This window comes from Citrus sinensis, chromosome 3 (assembly GCF_022201045.2).
Source record: "Citrus sinensis cultivar Valencia sweet orange chromosome 3, DVS_A1.0, whole genome shotgun sequence".
NCBI classification, from domain to species: domain Eukaryota; kingdom Viridiplantae; phylum Streptophyta; class Magnoliopsida; order Sapindales; family Rutaceae; genus Citrus; species Citrus sinensis.
This window is the reverse complement of record NC_068558.1, coordinates 8,479,510-8,504,919: the sequence shown is the minus strand read 5'-3', so window position 1 is coordinate 8,504,919 and position 25,410 is coordinate 8,479,510. Positions and strand designations below refer to the sequence as shown.

Here is a 25,410-nt window from a genome sequence, read left to right as displayed (position 1 = left end):
CTGATTCATATCTTTTACTCATCTTTCTTTTTGTTTGACTTTTTAAGATCCAATTATTGGTTGATGGTTAACAAAAAAAAAACAATAAATAAATATATTTAAACTATATCAAATTAATAATGTATATCTGCCACAAGATTTTTAAAAGACAAGTTAAGACAAGATGAGTAGAGAATCCATATTGAAAACATAAGTAGTATCATCATTGTTCCTTCTCTTACATAATAAGAGAAAATAAAAATAAGATTTTGAAAGGAAATGAATCTTTATTCATAACTTACTGCAAGAGTAAAAAACAGCACAAATTGGTCAAATAAGATGGGAACAAATTAAACGCTCAAGGCTAATAATTAAGCATGTTATGCAACAACTCTAGCAACGCATTAATACTATAATTATTAAGTGTCAATCCAGAACCATCTCTAACTTCTCTTCTGTGATCTGATCTAGGCGTTCAGTCATTTCCTTGGTAAGATGATTCTCCCAATCTCCAACTCTTCCTTTTCTAAAGAAGTCACAATTATCAATAACAAGTTGGTTGCTGAACCTTTTCACTTTGGTTTTATTCACTTCCAAGCTGCTCAAATTCTCAAAACTACACAGCCTAATAATTTCATGAACCACACCATCACTCTCTTCCTCTAATGAAAATGGCTGACCCAAAAACTCAGCCAATCTCTTCAAAAGAACAAAGGGTTCCCTCATCATTTCCTCATATTTCAAAAACAAGATTTTTTCAGGAGATTCTAAGCTTGCTTTCCAATATCCCAAAACATGATCCCAAAACGGACCATAATGAGAAACCCCTTTGCAAAACAGCTCAAATGCATCTTCTAGTGACAGGGGTGGCAGCTCTTTAGGCCTCGCCTTGTTCATAAACACCCACTTGGAAACAAGAACATCTTTAGGGTTTCGGCATATGTAAACAAAGCGAGAACCAGAGGATATCATGGAGTTAGGTAACAAATCATAAGGGATGTGAGTAGCGAAAAGACGAGGTGAAGGAAGAGAGTGGATACTAGACACGGGATTGTTTTGAAAAATGTAGGCATCTAAGAAGGGGACGCAATCATGGGGGCTAGCGCTGAGCAAAGGATGTGATGGAAAATCATAGCGAGATCGGTTCATGGTGGCGAAAATAAGAGCTTTGAGCCATGTAGTGCCACACTTTGGGAAGGTGGCCAAGAATATATCAGTAGGTTGAGCCTTAAAATGATCTTGGATAAACATGAGACCTTTTAGGGCTCCATACGCTGTTAGCCAACAGCCTTTGTAATAGACTAGATGTTCAGTCATCCAACCTTTTCCCTTGGGAAGTGATGCCACGAGCTCTTCAAATCTTTTGATCGTTTTTTGGTAATATGCCTCTTCTTTATTCCCTTCATCACAGGTTTTGTTAACAAGGTTTTGCTGAGAGTGAAGGTTATCTTCATTGGTTTTGTTAACGAGACATTGGTAAGAGGTAAGGGTTTCTACGGAGTCCTCATCTTCTTCTTCGAGATCAATGTTGGTTTTGGGAATGTGATATGAACAGCCCATAAGGAAGAAGAATTGTTTTTATTTGCAGCTAGATAGGACTTGGGAAATAGAGAGCTTAAATTAATTACTTTGGGCTGAGATTAGAGAATATAGTGGTGCCATTTTATAGAAAGAGTTAAAAGGATACTTCGCCACTGGTTATTACGTGCGAGAAGAGGAAAGAAAACCAAAAAAAAAAAAAAAAGTTTAATGACAGATCTGCAATTACGTCAATCGATGTTAGAGTTTTAAGTCATAAGCTAAAGACATTTACAAGCAAACTTAATCAATAATCAGGATGCGAGTTTTGCACCCCTTATTACTCAATTATATTTCGGACTTTCGGTAAACGTTCTATCCAAAAAAAAGAAAAAATCGGAAAACGTAGTACATAGGGTTGGGCATAAACCCACAACCCATGGGTTTACTCAAACCCAAACCAAATTAAATAGTTTGGGTTGGATAAATCATGAAAATGGATTATATGTGTGTTTTATATAGAAAACCATTTCATTATGGGTTGGGTATGGTTACCCATGGGTCATGGACAAAACCCCAACACTCAAATTTTTCAAATGAAATAAATGAACACAAATAAGTGAAATGACACTATTAAATTTTTTACGGCGTGATCAATTGTCAACAGTTAGAAAATGAAAATAATATGTAAAAATAAATTTAAATTAAATAAATATTGTTGTAAATAACATAATTTTTTTTCTTATTTACAAAAATAATTCCTCCCACATGGAATGATCATCATAGAAAGAGCAAGAGACTCTACTAGTGATCAATAATAACTCGGCTTGGACTGGTTTGATATGCTAGATGGCGGCTAATTTTTTGTCAATAATTGAATGCAATGCCCATATTAGGCCCTGTACAAAACTTTGCTTACCATATAATGAAATTAGAACATAAAGCATACACACTATATAAAATCAGAATGTAAATAAAATTAAGTATATAAGTAGACAACATAACACAAAATTACTAAAATGATAAATAAAAATAAATATTCCATAATTAAATAAATAACAAGTAGCAAAATTTATTATTAGATTGTTAATGTCATGTTTGTGAAAGTTTATTATTAAAGTGTACATTCTTATTTATTGAGAAATAATAATTTTTGTGATTAAACTTTATTTTGATTTTCTAGTATTCTTTAATTTAAGGATTAAGTTATTGTAAAATTTATAATTTTTATCCACTATATTTTTTATATTTTAATATCAATTTAATAATTTATAACAATTAATAATTATTATAATTTTGATATAATTAAATTTTATTAAAATAAAAATTATTTTGATAATAAAATTCAAATCAAACCCAAATGGTTTGGTTTGGGTTGGGTTAAAAATTTTTGGGTTGGATCCAAATTTTTATGGTTTAGTTTGGATTGACTTAAAATCCAACCCAAACCAACCCATGCTCACCCCTAGTAGTACTGTATATATAGTTTTCAAACAATAATGGCAAATAGTGCATTTACTTTAGAATACTTTTCAAGTAATTTAAAATTTGGAGTTGCAAATCTAGTCCTTAAATTAGTCGTTGAGAGTGAATTAGAGAGAGAATTTGGTTTAATTTTTTAAAAAACTCATTAATGGTTAAATTAATAACAGAAGGTAATTTCTAATGCTTGCATATAGTGAGGATAATTTATGGCAAATAAGTTCCATTTCAAATTAATGGTATGGATATTCCATCTCGATATTTGTTGGTTCATTTTATGGTCACATGTCACTTCACAATTAATTTCTTATGTATAAGCAAAAATGCATATGAGTTTGTACCATTAAAATTTGCGCAATAATTTGTAAGTATAGGTGTGATTAAGTTAGATTATTGATGAGCATAATTTATATACATATTTTACCCTTAATTATATAATTGCTAGTTATTTTTGTTTGTTTCTTTTAATTAATTGAGTTATTTTATTGATTAGGGAAATAATTAGAGATTATGGATGAAAAATGCATAAGGAATAATAACTGGACAATATTGAAGATTAAATTAATTTGTGGAAGCAATTCATGAAAGGGAGCTTAAAAAGGAAACAAATTAGAGTTTATGGAAATAATTGCCGCTTGTGAAGAATAAAAGAAAAGAGGACAAAAGATGCTTAATGGAGAATAATTGGCTTGTGCATCTCACGTGAATAGTTAGAAAAGCATTGACCATTAATTTCAAGTGGGCTTCACGTGCATGGGCTTAAAGTTGGTTGTGCTTGGCTTGTTTTAAATCCTTTTGATTTGAGGATTTTGGAAGGTGTTACAATATAAAAGCCGAACTTTGGCTTTTGCAAGAAGAGAGCCGCCAGAGGGGAGTGCTGCAAACACAAGGCAGAAGAGGGGAGAAAAGGACGAGTGCAGCAGTTCGACTTAATGGTTGATTTTATTTTTTGTGTTACTCTCAATTCAAGTATGTCTAGCTGATTTTCTTATACTGAGGTTAAGAATGAAACCCTATTCAATGAAATAATTATCTTTTTATTTAATTAATTCCCTATATATGCTCTTTGATGATTATGGTTTTTATTTCACATAAATAATTGGATGTTAATAAAATCTTTTCATCAATTCTGTCATGCATTATTGATTGTTAGGATTAATATTCGATTAAATCTATGCTTGGATTTATAAAGTTTATACATGATTATCTTTGATTCTATGTCTTTCATTAAATTGTTTACATAGAGTGCTTAGGAAACTTTGACTCTTTGTTATTCAATCTGTTTACATGAAATTCTTAGATGTCATATTATCAAGCAGAAAAAGAACCTACATTAGATTTAATTACTTGGGCTTAATTGTTATATCTATGAGATGACATAGATTGATTTCGAGTTGTCACTCTAAAATTGGGGGTTAATTAATAATTAGATAATTACTAGTTGAATAATAGTGGATTCTGAAACCTTGGTAATTTGTCTTATTGATTTCTCATTTGCTTTAATTGTTTTCTTAGTTTAATTAGTTTAATTTATCTTAAAACTCAATTTGCTCAACTAGGTTAGAATTAATATTAATTTTAGATTTAAATTAGACTTTTCAATTTATAACAATCCCTATAGGATCGACCTCGTTACCACTATTTTATCTCTAGATTCGTGCGCTTGCGAGTATATTAAAATTTTCACAACAATTATGTAACTTACATTAGGAGAAAAAAAATTGTACCTAATAACTCAAGACATTGATAATTAAACAATACATAAATTTTTTAGTACTAATCTTACCACCTAGTTCCAATCATTGCTAGATTACATAATCATGATATGATTGTGGCACCTTTTTCTAAAACAAATTTATCATTTTTTTTAATTGACACAAATTATTGTCTTATACAATTAACTTTCTTATTCGTTGGAAACATGAAATTAAATTTATTAATGCATTATATTATTCAGGTTTAACTTTATGGTCCCATGTCCACTAACTTCCTATAGAATATTTCGTTTGAGAAATTTGAAGCAGCAACTTGTGATTGAGAAATTGAAACTTCTAACTGAGAAATAACGAATGCTTTATAAATTCGGATAAGAAATTGCCTTCAAATTAAAAGGAAATTCACATCTAAATTTTGCGCCATCAATTGCTTAAAGAAATAGTAAATTATTCGGCTTTTCTTTCACTTTGTTAATTTTGAAAAGAGTAAATGACCGTTTAGCTTATATATTTTGAGTTATGTACTAGTTAAATCTTTATATTTTAAAAAAAATCTCAAGACACATTTGTTGTTAAATATGTTCCATTTTTACCTTTACTTTTTCTTTCCTTTTACAATAATACTCTTGCAACAATACTCTTGTGGATATTAATGAAAAAATAATTTATCAAATTAATCTTAAAAGTAACATAAAAATTTACACAAATACTTTTATTATTATTATTTTATTTTTAAGATTAATTTGATAAATTTATTTTTATAATATAATTATTAGTAAGATTGTTGTAAGGATATTAAACATTACTTTAAGTTGGCTGATATTAATTTATTTATAAACAATTATTAGCAAGATTGTTGCACATGTGCTAAAATAATAGTTCTTTCACACTAATTAGTTAACTTTTCTTTTTCTATAGATAAACTAATTAATTTCAAGAATATTGTTGGAGGAATATTATTGTAAAGGAAAGAAAGGATAAACTAAGGATGAGAATGAACATATTTAATTGTAATTTTTTTAGATATTTTTTAAATATAGGGACTATATGAGTACTTAAATTAAAATATAATGACTAAATAAGTATTTACTCGTTACATTAATAGTTATTATTGTAAATATGTTCTGTATATAATTATAAAATTTTTATTTATTAATATTTAAAAACTGAAAAGATGGATAATTTTTAATTGTTTAATTTATTTAAGCCTGCTATGTTCCTGGCTTAGCTACATATATGATGTTCTCATACAGGAGGTGGTATAAATTTTACAGCATTACTGAAGTGAAATGTATGGTCCAAAGTTCGTGTACTTGCATCCTGTTGAATCTTCATCTGATCATTTTGAGGCAGATCACACTGTTTGAGAGAACTGAGAATTGCTTTATTAAATTGCTTCAGATGTAAATTGACAGACCTAAGCAGTGCAGTGCAACATTCAACAAAGTACTGCTGATATAAATCGAGGATCGAGGTTCCGTCAATTATGATGCCGACTATAAGTGTAGTATTACTCATTCCAATAAGTAGCAATCAAATTCTTAACCAGGACGAATCCATCTCAATGGTGAATTGGATAAGTGATATATTTTTATTCATATTGCTGCTTACCACCACTAGGACCAAGCCTTTTAACAGGATTCAGTTCTTTCATAAGGATCAATTGAATCAAAACAGCAAAAAGCTTACATTACAGCTGAAGAATGTTCAAAGAAACTCATTTTCTGAAAGTGAAACTAAAGGGAACCAGTTAACCACTGAAACAAAAAAAGAAATAGATTGGTAGCAAGTGAATGTTCACTACCTGAATAAAATTCTCTGTAACAGGAGGGCTACATAATAATCAACTCCAGAAATTATCTCACTAATTCACAATAATGGTTACTGTTTTAAATTACAGAAAAAGGTGAAAAAAAAAATATTCGGGTTCAACTACATTAAAAACGGAAAGAGCTGATAAATTATTACAAGAAATGCTAAAGAACAAATAATTCTACAGCTTGTGAAAAAGGGAAAATGAAAACCCCAACCAAAAATGAATCCCTCGGAACTCTTCACCTGGTCCCTTTGAACTTTCTAGTGTATATAAATTTTGTTTTTCTTTCATGACACTATGGTAAGAAAAAGAAAAGCTTCTAAAGAAGTCAAAACTTTCTACTTCTGTCTCTACAATGATGCGATCACAGGTTGAGTATAAAAATATTCAAAATCGCATAAATTGCTTGTAATCAAGAAGTAGCACATTTTAACTCGTTTCACAGTCTTGGACATATGGGTGGCTGTGATTTACATACCGATCCCATATAGGCTTATACCTGCTAATGGCCAATTTTAGCCACGGCTTCATGTTTCCATTAAAGTGGATAACTGCTGCACTCTCAATTAGACGGTTGTCAATGTTCATATCATACCCCAGTCCTAGAACATGCCATCTCCTATCAAGAGGCTCTGTGAGTCCATAAAAGGCAAGAAGAGCAGGAGGAAGAGTTCCCAGCTTCCACAGTGTCCGATCAGCATTTTGTTCTTGCCAGTAATGATACCGTGCAGTCACATTTGCTTTCCTCCAAGCAATCAAGTCAAAAGCATTCATGCCAAATGCCCATCCACATGCCTGTGGATCAAACTTCGAGCTAATAATTGGGTTTGAGAAATTGAGATACTTGTAATAACGATGAAATGCTTCAAGACAAGTTTCAACTGCGCCATTCACATTTCCATGTAAATCCAATGAGAAAAGTGGTGTCAAATCCTTCTGAACAACAACATCATCATCAAGAAAAACTATTTTCTCCAACTGCGGATAAATCTCCGGGATGTAAAAGCGAAGGTGATTTAGCAAAGACAGATACCTAGGATTCCGCAATTTCGGCTCAACCCTCAAATCTTGATATTCACCAAAATAGATAGCCCGTGAGTCAGCATTAAGAAGCTGTTTCACAATGGGAGCATAAGAAGCATTCAACCATGAAAACTCCTCTATATTCTGCACTTCTATCGTGGACCCTTTAAAGTCATTATTGAGGAACCAAGCCTGCATAGCTCCATAGGTGACCCCATTGGTTACAATGTGGAAGACCATCTGTTTTGGATGATCGGCATTAGTGATGGTGGAATTGACAACTACAGATGTAGCCGGCACATTATCTGAAAATATACAGAAGTGATAGAGATTGTTGTCTACAAGTCGAGGAGAGTTTCTCCTCTCAGACGCAAGATCTTGGATATGCTTGCTTCTAACCCAATCTACTGAGAGCTTGACTTTCAGGCAATGTAGGCTCTTTGGTAGTGATTCAGCCAGCAATTGCCCAAAAAGTGCACTCTGAACTGTTGCTGCATTAGCACGCTCTTCAAGGGCTTGAATATGAGATTTCATGGTCATTATTGTTGTTGCAATGTCATAATGAGCATCTTGTGCCGTAAAGATGAGAGATGATAAGCTACTAATAATTGGCTCTGCTTCATCCAGAGTTATAGGCTCTCCTCTCATGGCAGCCTTAGAAAGCAAAAGCTGGCAACTTCTGATCTTCTTGCTCAGCTCCCAGGCAAGTCGAAGGTTGTTGTGCTCTTTGGCAATGATAACGTAAGCCTTAGCAAGTATTATTTGCTCTGCCAACTGCCGTGAAAACGAGGTTGCACTCAAGATTTCTTTTGTAAAATTTAAAACCTTCCGTTCAACCTGCTCTGTTCTTGCACTTTTCTCCTGGAAGAGGAGGTTAGTCCAGGGTAAGTCCTCAAACAATTGATTCAAAAGCAATGGGCAATCAGATATATCAATTATTCAGTAGTCTCAGTCATTGTATGATTCACAACAATGTTTAAAATATTAACTTTTCTACGGTGTATCAGAAGGGAGCCCAAGCAAGGAACACAAAAAGGACAGCAATACAAGAAATGCAAAAAGGATGACGTTATAAGAAAAGGAAAAGGTCCAACACTATAGATAAAATCTAAGCAAAAAGAGCAGTGAATGATGCAGTAGCTATAATTGCAAGACTGTGATATTTATTTTGATTAAAGAATCAATGTCTGAATTGATTTATTTTCTAACTAAAAAAACTACAGATCTATACACACCTGATCAGTCAAGAAAATCCTGAAAAGGGTATGTTCAGGTACAGGAATGCAAATTGACTATTGGGTTAAGAACGCAAAATACATAGCATACGTAGTACCTAGAGGAATTATTAGGATTGGTGGTAGCTAAAAGTAGGTAATTATGGAGGAAGCCCAATATCCACAAGGAAATAGCTCACAGCCATTGCTGATGGTGGAGTCGTGGTAATATCGGAGCACTGAAGATGGTCAGTAATACTGGTAGCAGTAGCAACCATGACAGCGGCTGTGATGTGACAATTGCACAATAGTTGTATGGTGAAGTGCAGTGGCTGCAGGCACTGTATCTAGCAGTACAGTGGCTAAAGTGGTCCAGGACAAGATGGCGATGAGTTTCAAAGCAGATTTTTTTCCATTTATTTTTCTCTAGGGATCAATAGTTTCTTCACAAGTACCAATACTACCTAAAAGGGTGCAGCCAAAACACAAAACTCCCCACCACCAAAGTTACTTGAATAATGTGTTAATGTGCAAAAGAAGCAGCATAGGTAAATAATTCACATCACTACATAATACATAGTTTAGAAAACCGTAATAGCCCAATCTGTGAGCTCTGACCCAATATACGGAGAACACCATTATTACAGAGATTGACAAAAATCTAAAAGTTTATGACTCCATGGTTTATGAGATTAACATCATCTTGCACTTTATCAAGACTCATGAGATTTATCTGAATGAAGCAGTAACAAATTTCTTAACATGGTTGATTTCTTTAATCAAAAACAAGTTGGCATAGTAATAAATGAAACAAAATACTTGATCACAGCTAAACCATCACAAACCTAATTCCTATAGTTCGCAAGTAATTCATGTTTCTTTTCCATTCAAACTAAGACCTTTTCAATCCTAATCAATTAAAGAAATGACGATCTCATAATCAGTTCCTAATATCCTGTTCATTACATTGGTAAAATTAATAAATATAAATTTACTTTGAATAAATTGCTCATTAGGAGGGTGATCTACAAAGAAAATAAATTAGTGCTAGCAAAAGTACTCTTAGTGAATTCAGCACTTGCAGTCCTCATAACAGAAAGAACAATATTGCAATAAAAAACTTGAGTTTAGCAAGTCGATAAAACCACTCCCCCATTCCAACAGAAAAGGAAGAACTTATATCTATGTCTGCATATGAATACATATACTTAGCTTCTACAAGTTTCATGCCTATATACAAGTGCACACATGTGAAATTTGAACCTAATCAGAAGTAGAATACAAACAAAAAGATACCCAGAGAAATGTCTTTCATCAAAGCTTTTAATCAACATACCATCAAAACTCCAAAACCAGTTAAAAAACTCATATTTCCACATAATAGACTTTCCGAGCACCAAGATCAGATGGGCATCTCCAAAAGTATTAAAAAAAAATTAATCCATATCCAATCTAAAAGCCAAAAGAACAATTTATCAAAACAAGATAAGGGTTCTGTATTTGCTAACCAGTGCAAGCGGGTTAGAACGATCTTCATGATGATTATGTTGAACTATAAACAAAACCAATCCTGCAATTGAAAAAAGCCCAAGAAGAGCCCAGATCCAACAAGAAAGCCTCCTTCGAACCGGGCGCCGATATTCGGCCGCCCGCCGCCGCATCTTTCAGTGAATCTCTCCACAACTCAACACCAAATCAAGATTGGAAGCCGACCCATTTACCAGATTCGACCAAAAAATCATTGAAACTTGCCAAAAAAAATATTTCCACCATACAATTCTTACTTGATCAATGAAACTGGCCTGGCCCTTTGATGCCTTTATAATAATAATAATAATAATAATAATAATAAACTTTAGAAACAAGAAAAAAGAAAGATTTTAACTTGCAAGGGAGGTTAAAGAATCTAGAATTGAAAGAGTGGCAAGTTATGTGATCTTGGTTTTGTTCTGTGTGAACAGTGAAGAATGAAGTGAAAGAATTTAACCGTGAAGAATGAAGTGAAAGTATTTAACCAAAAGAACTCAAGGGCGTCAAGTGCTCTCTGGTGGCTGTTAGATGTCAGATTCTTATAAGTGGAGGGAAACAAGAAGGGGCAAAAGCCAGCACATGAAAGAATGTAATGGGTACACAATGTTGCATGTTTTTTTTTTTTTGTCAATTTTTAACATAGCTTGATAGCTTCTTCCCATTTTTTTATTTTTTATTTTTCAAATTTTGTTTTAAGCAAGCAAGTTTTAACATAGTTACCATGCTTATTTCCCTCATAATTATTTTCAAGCGGCAAATTATGGAAGTTCCAATAAACTTTTCTAAATTGATTGTATTACCTTAAATGCCAGTAGATTTTACCAAAATAAATTAAAATGAACTTAAAACATTTATGTTGCGTTTACATTTTGAATTGGAGTGGGAATCCTGAGATTAGGAGTGTGAAGTTGAAGTGGGAGTGGGAGTGGATTGTTTACTTACATTGAAATGAGAGCATGAAATTAGGAGTAAATGATTTTAAATTATTGTTTTATCTTTATTTAAAGAATTATAATTTTTAATTACAAAATTAATAAAAAATAGATTTGAAAAATTAAATATTTATTTTATTATATTTGTAAATTAATAATATTCTTAATTATGTAAATAAATTTTTTTATTAATTTTAATTTTAATTATGTAAATAAAAAATTATTATTAAGAGCAACACAAATGAAACATTATTATTAATAATATAATACAAAATTAATATTTTCTTAGAATAAAATATTGATTATTATTAATTACTAATATTAAATAAATATAATACTATTATTTTTAAATAAATATAATAATATTATTTTTTCAAATAAAAAGAGTATATAGTAATATTATTAATTCTCTATGAGTATAATAATATAATTTTTAAGTAATTTTAACTTATAATCAATGTAAATTATTATTTTTAATAAGTATAATATATAAAATATTATATAAATAAATATGATATTATTTTATTTGATTAAATGTAAGGATAAAAATAGAAGAGGGGAGAGTGGATTCCCACTCTCACCTCCCCCATGGGAGTGGGATTCATACTCCCCCCTAAAATTAGTAAGTAAACAATAGAGTGGGAGGAATCCAGACTCCTCACTCCCACTCCAGCAAGTAAACACTACCTTAGTTCATAGTGCAGTATACTACTAGAACACGATTTGATTCAAGTGACATGTTGCTATATGTGTAATAAATTTTAAAAGAACATTGAAAATATCTATCAATTTGACTAAAGTAAAATATTAGTTACTATTGCATCTGGATAGAATAATTAGTTTTTGGGAAACTTATCTATTTAGTCATTTTCATAAAATTATTATTAAAGTTATGAAACAAAATTTCTTACTACAGTAAAAACTTATACTCATTTTGGACTAAATTATCCTAAAATGCACTTGGTTGATTATGCACGATGAAAACCATCACCCACGTTGATTGGTTGCGCGTGACAAAAACTATCGCCTGCATTAATTGGTAGCGGGCAATTGGAGCCATCCCCTGTACTGGCTGGCTTCCATTGACTACGTTGGTTACGGGTGATGGAAACCATCGGCAGTGAGAATGGTGACGATGGAGCCCAACGCCCATGTGAATGGAGCTTAATGCCCTAATTGTCATGTTTTGATTTCTTTGTTGCACACTTAACAACATAATTGAATATGTCCAGCACACTTAACAACGCAGTTGAAATAATCTTCATGGAGACATTTTAACGGACACCTAATATGCCATATGTGACACAACCTAATCTTAATAAAATCAAGTTGAAACATTAAAAGAAGAAGTTTGTTGTTGATGGAAGCCACCGCAGTCAAAGGAAGTCGTTGTCAAAGCTAGTAAAACCATGGTGTAGGCAATGTTGTGCTTGTGGATTTAGAATTTGTTTTGCTTGTTTTAAGAGTAATTTAACACAAAATGGTTATATGTGGCTATTATGGTAAGAAATTTTATTACATGGTTAGTTTTGATAATGATTTTATGAAAATGGCTAGGTAGCTTTTGTACAAGAAGTTTGAAATTTGAAACTTTCCTTCTATTAGAAAGGAAGAGCAGAGCTTGAGCTACTATCGAGAGAAAAAAAAATGAATAAATAAATAATCATTGATATAATATTGTAATTTCAATATGTTTCATAGTAAATAAATTAAAGTCCCATTTAGAATTGAGATTGCAACGCTTTAAGTGGTTTATTTCATAAGTTTTGACAAAAATGATACTTGGTAATTTTTTTTTAAAGTTACTTATTTTATAAAATTCTCTACTTTGATAACAACTTTTAAAAGTAGGTAAGAATTACTTTTTTAAAGATCATATTATAACTTTAATATTTTAACAAAAAGACAATTATATCTTATTTCTTTTATAAATCCAATATATAAATAAAGGCAATTTAAACTTTGCCTATTTTAGTTATTATATAATAAAACAACACTTTTATATTAAAATTTATCAAATGCATCTACTCTATTTTCCAAACTCATTGCAATTATAATAACACAGTTTACTAAACAACAAACTACTTTTTTAAATAAATACTTATTTCATCCATATAACATAAGCAATTTATTTCATCAATCACTGCAATCCTAAACTGATCCTTAATCTTGAGTTTTTGTATTTGTATCGTATATGTGATTCTCTATAGGGTACTTTCTATTTTTGTATTTTTTCCCTCCCTTTTTCTACCTCAATTGGTAAAGAGAAAAAGTGGAACCAAAGTTGACAATCTAGAAGACTAGGGTTTGTTTATAGTTTTATGCTTGACAATGAAGTATAATTTTAAAGTTTCCTTATTTTCTTGAAGGCCTAGCCATTCCTCAATTTCCCATTATTTGATAACCTCACCACAATTTTTTTTTTTGGATTGTCCTACCTCAAATTCTTGTTATTTTCTTTAATGCAGCGGCACAAATCTTAAACAATACTGCATTAACAAGCTTCTGTTCACAATTTAAATTTGGTGTGGTTTGTGCATCGCTACGAAGAGAACTTGCTAGGAGGTATATATGCTTCACTTTCAGCCAAATGTATTGGATTGATATTTTTCCCCTGATTAAAAAGGTAAATGTTTGTTTAATCTTTATATTTTAATTTAAGTATTCATTTAGTCCATTTATTTTAAAGAATAACTCAAGACACCAATATAGTCAAATATGTTACATTTTTTCCTTTATTTTTTGTTTTTTTTTTTACAATAACACCCTTCGAATAAGATTCTTGAGATTAATTAATTCATCTATAAAAAAGTTGATTAGCAAATTAACCAATAGCTATTTACCAGTAAATTAATCTATAAATATCACTATGTAACAACTAGTATTTTTGTGTATTTATGCAACAATTTTGCTAACAATTATTTATAAATAAATTAATATCAGCCAACTTAAAGTATTGTTTAACATTATTGCAGCAATCTTACTAATAATTATTTTTTAAAAAATTAATTTTTTAAATTAATTTTTATATTATTGTTAAGGTTAATTTGATAAATTATCATTTTTTTCTTTTAATAAATATCCTAAGAATATTGTTGAAAGGGTATTATTGTAAAAGAAAGTAAAAAAATAACGATAAGAGTGTAACATATTTAACCATAGGAGTTTCTTAAAGTATTGTTTTAAATATAAAAACTAAATAGATACTTAACTTAAAATATATAGATAAACGAGTATCTTAGACATACCAAAAATCAAATTTATATACAAAAAAACAATGTCATCTCAGACATGCAGTAAATCAAATCTACATACAAAAAAACATAATGAGAGAATATTATTCATATGCTCCTCTTTGTATCGTAAACAAAACTGGCCCAATCAACAACTCTCTTTTTTTTTTTTGGTTAGTTTTTACATTTTGTACGTATTGAAGTCTCTAACACTAATATTTGAAGAATTTCATACCGCAGAAGATCGAAGGACCAACTGAAAGAGACAACCCAGATAATGTAAAAGAGTTACAAAGAAATTGTTGTTGGAGATCTACTTCTCATGCACGTTGTCGGTTGATGGAGATATCGATCATGAAGTATCTTATTTCTCCAAGGATATTATATTACTAAGTTCAATGTAATTTAACTAGTTGTTTACGCTCTTATAAATAAATCAATTATGGATGTTTTAATGTACTAATGTGCTACTCGTTTCAAACGCACGAAAACAATTTTATATACTTCTTACGGAATTTATTATATGTATAATTTTGGGTATTCTATAATCTGTATGGATTTCTTTTAGGATATGTTTGGTATGTGATGTTGCATAGTATTAGGTGTGGGTCCAATATCACACATTTGAGAATTGATTGAAACTCATTGTGCTTGCTCTTGGGGGGTGTGCTAACGTGGTAGTTGCCGCAGTAGCTTGTCTTTTTTTTTTTTTTTTTTTTACTTTACAATAATAATAAATATAATTTTTTAATTTAATATAATATTAATTTTATTTATTATTTTACATTATAATTATTATTATAAATTAATAATTTATTATTCAATAATATTATATTATATTTTAATTTATAATATAATATTATTTTTTACTTTTACATTATAATTTATTAATAAATTTATAATTTAATTTGATTAATAATAAATACTCAAATAGTATATAAAATATAATATAACATTACATTATTTAATTATTGTAATATAATTAATATATAAAAATTAATTATTTTTAAATAATTTAATATAAAAATAATAAATATTTAAATATGAATAAATTTTAATAATATTAATTTAAAATTAATAATAATATAAAAATATTATTACACATGTTTCATAACTCTTACTTGGATAGTTGGATTATTTAGCACAATTTATTTTGTTATTGAATATGTTATAACAATTGTGTCACTTTATCATTTTGTGATTATTTTTGTGGTGTATATGAACTTTTATTCTATCATTCAAAAATTACTTTTGAACTAATCTTGTAGGTTTTAATTATTTATTTTTGTTGTTATATTATTTAGAGATTATTTGATTAAATTATTTGTTTCGATATTTAACAGGTTATATATTTAGAAAATACTGAAAATAAATGTTTTGCTTCTGAAAATTAAAGGATATAACATTTGATCTTTATGAAGAATTATGATTTTTTTAACATTTACACTAAGAAAAAATTGTTAAATTCCTAAAATTTAAGACTTATATATTTAGTATTTTTTTAAGTACTGCTAAATATTATTTTCTAAATACATAATTTAAATTAATCACAAAAAATTAATACAATACAGTATAGTATCAAATATTATACAATATTATCATACTATATTACTAATGCAATACAATATAATGTACTATATCTATATTAAAATAATAAAATATAATATAATACATCGTGTCAAACAGACTCTTAGATAAAAAAGAATAATATTAAAAATGTTATGGGAAGTATCTGCAATTTTACAAATATTACGGAAGCCACTATAAATTTATCTTCTTTGTTTCTCAATTTTCACGAATAAACCCCTGCGTTTCAAACTTGCCAAGTTGGCTCTCGATTCTAACTACCAACTCAACCTCTCACGCTTCGCTTTGCTCGATTACAGAGATTTACAAACCTGGTTATTTTCGTCTCTTATTCTTTATATGTTATTGTATTTTTATTTTCAATTTCATTTATCGCTTCTTTTAAATTTAATGCGGTTGTGCATTAATGCATAGAGTTTTTATTTCATGGGATTCAATTTAGAAACTTGAGAATCTTGGTGGGTTTTTCAGTAATGAAGTTTCTTAGATTTTACTTCACTGAGTTTAATGGTGCATTATGGTGGCCCTTTTATGTTTTTTTTTCCTTGTAACAGCTTTCATGTTGATTTGAATGAACCACTGTATATAAAGCTCTGAAAAAAACATAACTTTGCTTGCTTTTCAGTGTGTTGAAGCTTGGCAAATTGAATTCACTAGATTGATTGAGTTTTTTCAGCTTGTGGGTATTGCAGCATTCATGGCTCTCAAATAAGTAATGAAAGTAAATTTTGTTCTTGGAAGTACTCATGGCATGTATCGATTAGTTAGGAAATATGATTTAGCAGCTAGTTGCAATAGTATAGGTTGCAGTTTCCAGCTTCAACATAGATATGGATGATTTTGATTAAATCAAAGTTCTTGCTAAATTTGTACCAAGTCAAATTTGCAAAAAGTTGGTTAAATTTTGTTGGCTTGCTTGGTCACTGAAGTCTGAATTAAGTGTCCTTATTCTTCTTTGTGCGCTCAAGGGTGGTTGGTTGATGCGTGAGTTTTGTAGTTTTTTTCTTCTCTATGAATATTGGATCACACATTAATTTTATAGATAGTAGCCTTTTTGGAGAATGAACCACAAGTAGAGAACTACTGTTTATTTAATTTATTTTTGGTGATGAGTTTTTAATTTATTGAGGGCAAAGATTCTTTTGTGGACGTCTTCAGCATTTTCCTTTTAGATTTTTGGGAAATTTGTTATCTTAGTATTTACTGCCATGCTTTTTTTTTTGAGTTGTAACCTTCTTTATAACCACAGGCTGCATAGAGAGCAATTGGAAATGACAAAAACATCTGAGAGATTTTCTACAGATTTTGTAATGGGAGGCGCTGCAGCAATTATGGCGAAGAGTGCTGCAGCGCCAATTGAGAGAGTGAAGCTTTTGTTACAAAATCAAGGAGAGATGATTAAGAGAGGTCAACTCAGGAGGCCTTATATGGGTGTTGGTGATTGCTTTAGGAGGGTCTTGAGAGAGGATGGTCTGCTGTCCTTTTGGAGAGGTAACCAGGCCAATGTCATACGATATTTCCCCACTCAGGTATTGTGATTTTCTCTTCTATATGAGCCTGCTGTTTGATCTTTTTTCTTAAGGAGTGGATTTCCTAGGTTAGCATCTTGAATTTTGATTTGAAAGTATGTGCCCCATTTTTCCATGGAGATGTTGATGAGAATTAGTTAGCCAAAATGTTTTATTGATAGTCTTTATTTGTAGACAAACGTGCAATTTTTCTCATAAAAGCGACTGAATTCGTATCCTCTCTTTTGGGACCACCTGCTTACTTTAAGAATAGCTTGATGGGGGTTGCCGGGTCGACTAGCTGGTTCTCATAACCAGCATCTTGGAAATTCTGTTTTTTATAGGAGAAATTTTATTCGATTTAATTTAAATATGTTGATATTAAAGTGATGATTTTAGCTGAGTAGAACATGGATGTGTGTAGAACATGACTGTGTGTATTATTCTTTTATTCTTTAGCAATTTGCTGTCATATCTTTTTATTTTCCTATAGATTGCAAACTGGCATTTGGTACCAACAGGTACGGCAATTCATATCGATATTTTGGGCTAAAAGTGTTCATTTTCAACACGGTGTCATTTAGTTCAATGTCCATTGAATTCTTTTTTTATTAGTTGCCGTCAAAACTTTTGCGTGTTAGATTGATGGAAATTTGTCAAACCTTTTTTTGTCACAACTGTGTGATGCACACTGTTGTCATCAGCTTGGCAAGTTATTCATTTTTCATATATGAATCATGATACCACTAAAAACCAAAGAAATTTAAACAACTTCCAATGATACTGTCCCACTAATCTAATTACAAAAACTCACTATAGCAACTAGTTAAGGCATCCAAATCTAGGCTTCTCTACATAGGCAATATTTATGGGCTTTACTGGTACAAGCTTATTAAGCATATGAAATGGCTAACAGCATTTTGTCTTTGGTACCTTCTGGTGAATGTATTTTGGGTTGTTTTGGTTTGGAAAATGTTCAAGCAAGGTTTACGCAGGTATCTCCGGCTTGTTGAGTTTTTTCTTTGAGCTCTGCCACAACTTCTTTTCAATTTAACATAATTTTCTTTCTATTATTCATCACTTGCCTTCAACTGGCTTTCTCGACAGAGATCTTAAACATGTAATTGAGGCGGCAATTATAAGCATTGCTTAATTAAATAGTTCTTCAGTAATTTCATCAAACGCATGAACTAAAACTTTCTGTTTCTGTGCATGTGGGTGGAAAGACGCTGTCATTGATTCATTGTTCACATCAATTCACAATTTGCAAATCTGAGAGGCATACTTTTTCAATGAAAATAGTTTGGTTACAATTATTTATTCATTCGACTTCCACCGCTTGCTAGTTCACTGTGGAACTCTGTAATTTCTCCATGAGAAAGTCTTTGGTACCTTCTGGTGAATGTATTTTGGTTGTTTTGGTTTGGAAAACGTTCAAGCAAGGTTTACGCAGATATCTCCGGCTTGTTGAGTTTTTTCTTTGAGCTCTGCCACAACTTCTTTTCAATTTAACATAATTTTCTTTCTATTATTCATCACTTGCCTTCAACTGGCTTTCTCGACAGAGATCTTAAACATGTAATTGAGGCGGCAATTATAAGCATTGCTTAATTAAATAGTTCTTCAGTAATTTCATCAAACGCATGAACTAAAACTTTCTGTTTCTGTGCATGTGGGTGGAAAGACATTGTCATTGATTCATTGTTCACATCAATTCACAATTTGCAAATCTGAGAGGCATACTTTTTCAATGAAAATAGTTTGGCTACAATTATTTATTCATTCGACTTCCACCGCTTGCTAGTTCACTGTGGAACTCTGTAATTTCTCCATGAGAAAGTCACGTTTTAAAAGTGTTTAATAAGATCCATTGAAATGTGGATGGATTTTACTTGACCTGAGTACAAGCTTTTTGCAAGCACCTTGTTTAATCAAGATTACTGATAGCAGATATTTTGTGTGTACCGTAAGATAATTCATTCCATTGCCATTTGATTGTTGAACTCTTCCAGTTGTGCAAGAATAGAAGAGATTCCTTTTACGAATGATTATGCAACTTTGCAAAGTATGACATGTTGAACTGTCAAAGAGAACAAATTAGGAGGAGATCTAGAAAGCTTTCTAGTTTTTATTGATTAAGAAACACTGTCTTTTGGTCTGTATTGATTTCATCCCACTTTTTATATCCGTACTACCTCCCTAATTTTATCACTGAACAGATGTTCGATTGTCCGTAGGCTTTTAACTTTGCATTTAAGGGTTACTTCAAAATCCTTTTTGGCCGCTCAAAAGAGAAAGATGGTTACATAAAGTGGTTTGCTGGAAATGTAGCATCAGGAAGTGCGGCTGGAGCAACAACTTCATTATTTCTGTACCACTTGGATTATGCACGTACCCGTTTAGGCACTGACGCGAGGGAGTGCCTTATCAGTGGTCAACGTCAGTTTAAAGGGCTACTAGATGTGTACAGTAAAACATTGTCAAGTGATGGAATAGGGGGCCTTTATAGGGGATTTGGGGTTTCAATAATTGGAATCACTTTTTATCGCGGCATGTATTTTGGACTCTATGACACAATGAAACCCATCATTTTGGTGGGGCCTTTAGAGGTAACTTTCTACATCTTAATTAACTTAAACTTGTAACCATGTATTTCATGGTAGCTGTCTGCTCAAGAAGTGTTGAATGTAGTTCAGACTTTGAGCTGAAACATGGTTTTAATGTATATACATGGATGTTTATACAGATGTATACTGCTGCAGGCTGATAACATGTGGGCCCTCTCAGTTTATATCCTATTATAAATAAAATAACGGCCAAGTGGTTTTCAACATCACATTTTAGACTTCTTACAAGATTCATCATATAGTTGTTGCTATAATCGTCCTTGTGATAATTTGTTATCTTAAGTTACTTATTTCTTAGTCTTATGCATAAGTGCATGCATGGTAGGAGATTGTGCTGTCAGTTTCTTGGTCATACCGGGCAAACAATTCCAGCCTTTTGTACTCTAAGTTAAGCTATTCACTTGTTTGCAGGGGAATTTCTTTGCTAGTTTTCTGTTGGGTTGGAGCATCACCAGTGTCTCTGGGGTTTGTGCCTACCCCTTTGACACTCTGCGACGGAGAATGATGCTTACTTCTGGACAACCCATTAAGTATGACGGTGCTGCACACGCGTTACGTGAGATCATTAAACTTGAGGGTTTCAGAGCGCTGTATCGAGGGGTTACTGCAAATATGCTTCTCGGTGTGGCCGGGGCTGGAGTTCTTGCTGGGTATGATCAGCTTCATCGAATTGCATATAGGCATGGTTATATATTTGAGCCACGTCAAAAGGTACTGTAACAAGACTTCTGTACTTGGAATTTGTGAACTAGTGTAGGTCTTAGTTGATTGATTCAAAGCCATAAAGTGATAGAAATTTAGGGACTTAAAAAGTACAAGTAAAAGCAAATACGCAGAAAGTGGGGGCAAGGGAAGGTGAGGAAGAAAATGTTGATATAGTGGGGTATTCCTTCATCCCTGAATGCCTATGAGGGAATCAGTGGTTCCATGTGCTCAATTTGTACAGTTGCAATAAATAATTGTTTTATTTGTAAAACGGACAGTAAATAATAAGTGCGGATGAAGAAATTGTTGAAATCTTAAAGCCGTCAATGTTTGTGGTTTTTGTTCTTTATTTGATTTTTGGGCTATGTGCATCTACCAAAATGGAAATTTCACTTGTAAATTGTAATTCAGAATTTTCAGTTTTATGCAAATCATTTTCCTCGGTGAAGCTTCTAGGTTATGATGTGGTATTTTCTGTTTTCGCCAATAAGAAAGACAACCTAAAATTCATTGAATTTTTTGCATATTTTCGGGTTCAATCTACAAATTCAAATGCTTCCAACCTTCATGGTGTTAGCAATGAACATAGTCTGTAAATCATCTGGATCTCTCTCAACTTTGTGACAGGGAAGAAAAAGAATCAGCTGTATGTCATTCCTATTATGAAGGTATATTCTCAGTATGCATTTTTCTAGCTTTCATTCATTAGGAAAGCTGAGAGGTACTTGACTGAATGTGATATCAAACAATAAATAAAGGAAAGATCCCTTGAGAATTGCCTGCTGATGCGTCACTCATACAATTTGATGTACCAAGTACACACAATTACTCCAGCAAGCAAAAAAATTCAGTAAACAAATTGTACTAAACATTACTAAGCCAAAAGCCAGAAATTCTTGTGACGCTTAGTGGTAATCAAGTAGCCACCAAGCTTGCTGCTCTTCCTCCTCACGGCGATTGTCATGCGTGAAGAATTTTGGATGCAGTAATCAGCAATGTCACCTACAGCCTTCTTCTTGCTTGACCATCTATTCATCAATGTCCATACAATTGATTTCCTCCTTTGCCCAAGAACCAACAGTGACACATTCTGCCTCTTTGCTTCTTCTACAATTATGGGTCCTTTTTCTTTCCCTTCCGTTATTGCTATCTCAACTTGCACCTGTTGGGAAACAACAACAATAAAGCACATCAAAAAATCAAAAGTTGAATGTATAAAATTTTGACATGCAATGGGATAAACATATGTGGCTTAAAAATGAGTTTCGCAATTTACTAATTTTTTGGTTGATGCTGCATATGGATTCAATTATTTTGGCCATTTGTTGACTTGTTGCAATGATTTGTATGAAAAGAATTATAATGGCAGACAAGGACATTTCAAGAAAAATAATAATAATAATAATAATTGTTGACTTGTCTACAAACTTAATTCTGTTAGCATTTTCCAATGTCTACATTGAAAATCACTTACCCCAGGCTTCTTCAATTGGCAAGTACTTTTCATGGAATGAAGCTTTTCATAAGCCCTTAAGTAAAGCTTCTTCCCTTTGGTCTCCTTAACTGTCCCAGAAGCCGAAACACATCAAATTAATCAGATAAATTTGCACTTAATTACTTCTTGCAATGCAATTAAAGTGATTAAAATGAAATCAATTAAGCTGACAACCTTGTTTGGAAGACTTGGCAATAACATATAAAAGAACGATGGTATCTTGGCATTGAACAGTGTGTGATAACGCCCATTCAAGAGCTCCCTTAGCATCAAGACTCGAATCAGCCACAACCATCACCTTGTTGCCATACCTCTCACTTCCTGATGATTCATTGCCTACATACTCGACCTCCTCAGCGTTGCCGCCGCCCAAAAACTCGACGTTTTGATCAGTTTCAACGGAATTTTTAGACACTTTTTTACGTTGAAGAGACGGCGAATGCACCCGAACACGAGAAATGGAACGACTGATGGACAGTCTGGGAGATCTGCTATGCGACTTGGCCATAATTTTCTTTAATTTGGTGTGGGAACGTAGCTGGCTAGCTAGCAATTTATATAGACGAATGTTCAATAATGCTGCAATTATATGTTTGACTTTTAAGTGTTAATGTATATGTTTGGTCAACGTTATTCTTGTTTGTTTCTTTTGATTTCTGTGTGGTGGGGCTTTTCTTGATTGAACGTGCTGGCCATGAATGAAACTGTGCATAGGTTGGCGTCTTGAATCTTATTGCTTTTAAGTCGTGGAGTTTGCCAATTTGTTAAAAATGAAATAATTAATGATTTTGACTCGTTTTCTAGAATAGTTTTAGGGAGTGGTCTCTTGCTGTTTCATTTTTTTTGAAAGATCAAGCATATGAATCTCTGGGATCTTTTTGAACGAATGTTGAAATCATTTTAAAAATTGGTCCAGCATTCTTGCCAAGGCTATTGCTCTGGTAGGTGGTGAAGGTTTTTGAAAAGGGAATGAGATAATTAAGTTTTATATGGACTCTAATTATAATGCTGGTATATGATAACAAATTGATTATTTTATGTCAAGAATCATTCTTTTTGCGTTCCATTATTGCACACAAGAAGAAGAAGAAGAAAAAGGATTCATAATTAATTAATTGGAAATGACTACTACGGTGGAGCTATTCCAAACCTTCAGGATTAGTTGTCAAATCTTGCTACAACAGCATTCATGTGCTATTAATAATAATATAAGACTGATAATTAACTACACATAGAAAACTGATTAAGGAGATGACATCAGTTTTCACTTTTCATGCATCATGTGCGGTATCTATCATGTTTTTTTTTTTTTTAATTTTTTTTTCCGCATGAAGTGTTGCTGATAGACGTGTCACCACATCAAGATTCTGTCATTGTTTAATTGGACCATCAAGAAATTTTAATTTAATCCAACTGTCTCCAATATTTTCGGCCGAATTCAATTTATGTTTGTATGCGATCATGACTGGCTTGCATTTATTCCTCAATTCTCTCCGACTTCTTTTACGTGCAACCCACAAATCTACAAACCCTTTTCGGAGCCATTTTTAGCTTAGCCCCCTTTTCTTATCCTTTTGAATAATGGGCATGCACTGCAAAAATGCGGAGGCTGAAAAACACTTGGGGAAAGATACCTAGTCAAGATTGGATGACTCTCATTGGGATACAAAGATTGGCCGTTTACATATTTTGCAGCAATCTTTAATTAATGCTGATACGGATGGAGCCAAAGCATGGTGGTTCACAGTTTGGAATTGGATTTTTGTTAACTATTTCAGCCGTGAACGTTGATTATTTGTCACTGAATCTTATGCGAGCGAAATAATAATACCAACTTCATATGGCAAATTCAACTACTTATGCCGCATGGGCTGTTTATAAGGGATCCGCTTAATTAGGACGTTCAATAAGTGAAATAGTAGATTGATGTATGATAATGTGTAAGTAAGAGATATTTTTGATATTTCAGTAATTTTTAAAAAAATTAGTGATATTTGAACCTATCAAAATACCCGTCGTGTCTCTTTATTTAATAAATTCACTATTAGATTTAAAATTTGGAATTTTACTCCGTACACCTACTCTAATTCCAATTACAAATATGTCCTCATTTAATTAAATTCTTTAGCCATTGTTTACTAAATAAACCCCCATCAAATCTATTTGCACAGCCATTGAAAGCGCAGTACTGGAATGAATAGGATAAAAAAAATTAAATGCTGGCAGCTAATTAATTTTAATTAATATATTCGGCTCCATTTAACTGTAAAAAGTTTGATATCACCATTTCATGCAATAAACACATGCTGGAATTGAATAGATTTAACCGTACAAATTAATAAATTATGCTTGAATTTGCAGTTGTGTGATACAAGTCAGAATCATGAAGCTTGATCTTTCACTTGTCCTTAATCTATTAATTTCCATGCCTAAATAAGAAATAAATCAATTAATGAACTCCATAGCTAATCAATGTCTGTCAGCAATCCGGTGTGAACTTTTTAATTTAAGGCTTTCATAGTACTATATAACTAACCCTATCCATAATATTTTATGGAGGCTTGAATAATTTTTTTTTATATTATCAGTACAATAGTTCTTCCACTAGACTAAAAATCACTGGTTCACGATTACTTGCTTTAGTTAAACTAAATTGAACATTTGTTTTTGGGTTTTATTGCTAGTAGAAATTGAGATTAAGGTGTGGTAACTAATTTTATTTTCGGCAATTCCATTATATCATCAATAGATATGCCCAATGGCCCGGCCATTAAATGAAGGCTCATGCGTACTCGTGCCATGCCGTGTCAATTTTTTTTGCTTAAGCCCAGCCCCACACATGTGTTGTCCCCATACGTGTTGTGGCTAAGAAAAAAAAACCTAATAATTTTTTTAAAATTTTTTTTAAGAGTGCATGCCAAGTTGTCGGCATACTTTTTCAAGCCTATATACTTTTTTTTGGGACCGTGTACCTTTATTCAAATTTAATAGAATTGAAAATTTAAAACTCAAGTCCATATTCAATAATAATAACTAATAGTAGTAA

At 31.8% G+C, this 25,410-nt stretch overlaps 4 protein-coding genes across 5 annotated transcripts; 1 reads left to right on the top strand and 3 right to left on the bottom strand.

The window, feature by feature from the left end:
- Window positions 1-313: 313 nt before the first annotated feature.
- LOC102619105 (cytosolic sulfotransferase 16-like) lies at window positions 314-1,823 on the bottom strand. The gene has a single exon (XM_006477672.4). The coding sequence runs from the start codon at window positions 1,537-1,539 to the stop codon at window positions 406-408; it is 1,134 nt and encodes a 377-aa protein (XP_006477735.4). The 5' UTR covers window positions 1,540-1,823; the 3' UTR covers window positions 314-405.
- Window positions 1,824-6,527: 4,704 nt separating this feature from the next.
- On the bottom strand, window positions 6,528-10,813 carry LOC102613860 (hexosyltransferase GAUT11). 2 transcript variants are annotated; one of them, XM_006477658.4, is made up of 2 exons: window positions 10,256-10,813; window positions 6,528-8,394 (listed from the first exon to the last, which is right to left on the bottom strand). In XM_006477658.4, exons 1-2 carry the CDS (start codon window positions 10,406-10,408, stop codon window positions 6,940-6,942), a joined length of 1,608 nt encoding a protein of 535 aa, XP_006477721.2. In that variant the 5' UTR covers window positions 10,409-10,813; the 3' UTR covers window positions 6,528-6,939. The 2 variants fall into 2 exon arrangements, with proteins under 2 accessions (XP_006477721.2, XP_052294124.1); XM_052438164.1 differs by lacking the exon at window positions 10,256-10,813 and adding an exon at window positions 10,084-10,245.
- A 5,373-nt stretch (window positions 10,814-16,186) lies between these two features.
- LOC102613562 (ADP,ATP carrier protein ER-ANT1) lies at window positions 16,187-21,317 on the top strand. Its single transcript, XM_006477657.4, has 4 exons — window positions 16,187-16,343; window positions 17,279-17,558; window positions 19,775-20,146; window positions 20,576-21,317. The coding sequence occupies exons 2-4, from the start codon at window positions 17,301-17,303 to the stop codon at window positions 20,882-20,884; spliced, it is 939 nt and encodes a 312-aa protein (XP_006477720.2). The 5' UTR covers window positions 16,187-16,343; window positions 17,279-17,300; the 3' UTR covers window positions 20,885-21,317.
- A 305-nt stretch (window positions 21,318-21,622) lies between these two features.
- LOC102613274 (hypothetical protein) lies at window positions 21,623-22,912 on the bottom strand. Its single transcript, XM_006477656.4, has 3 exons — window positions 22,539-22,912; window positions 22,344-22,432; window positions 21,623-22,031 (listed from the first exon to the last, which is right to left on the bottom strand). Exons 1-3 carry the CDS (start codon window positions 22,870-22,872, stop codon window positions 21,744-21,746), a joined length of 711 nt encoding a protein of 236 aa, XP_006477719.1. The 5' UTR covers window positions 22,873-22,912; the 3' UTR covers window positions 21,623-21,743.
- Window positions 22,913-25,410: the final 2,498 nt, after the last annotated feature.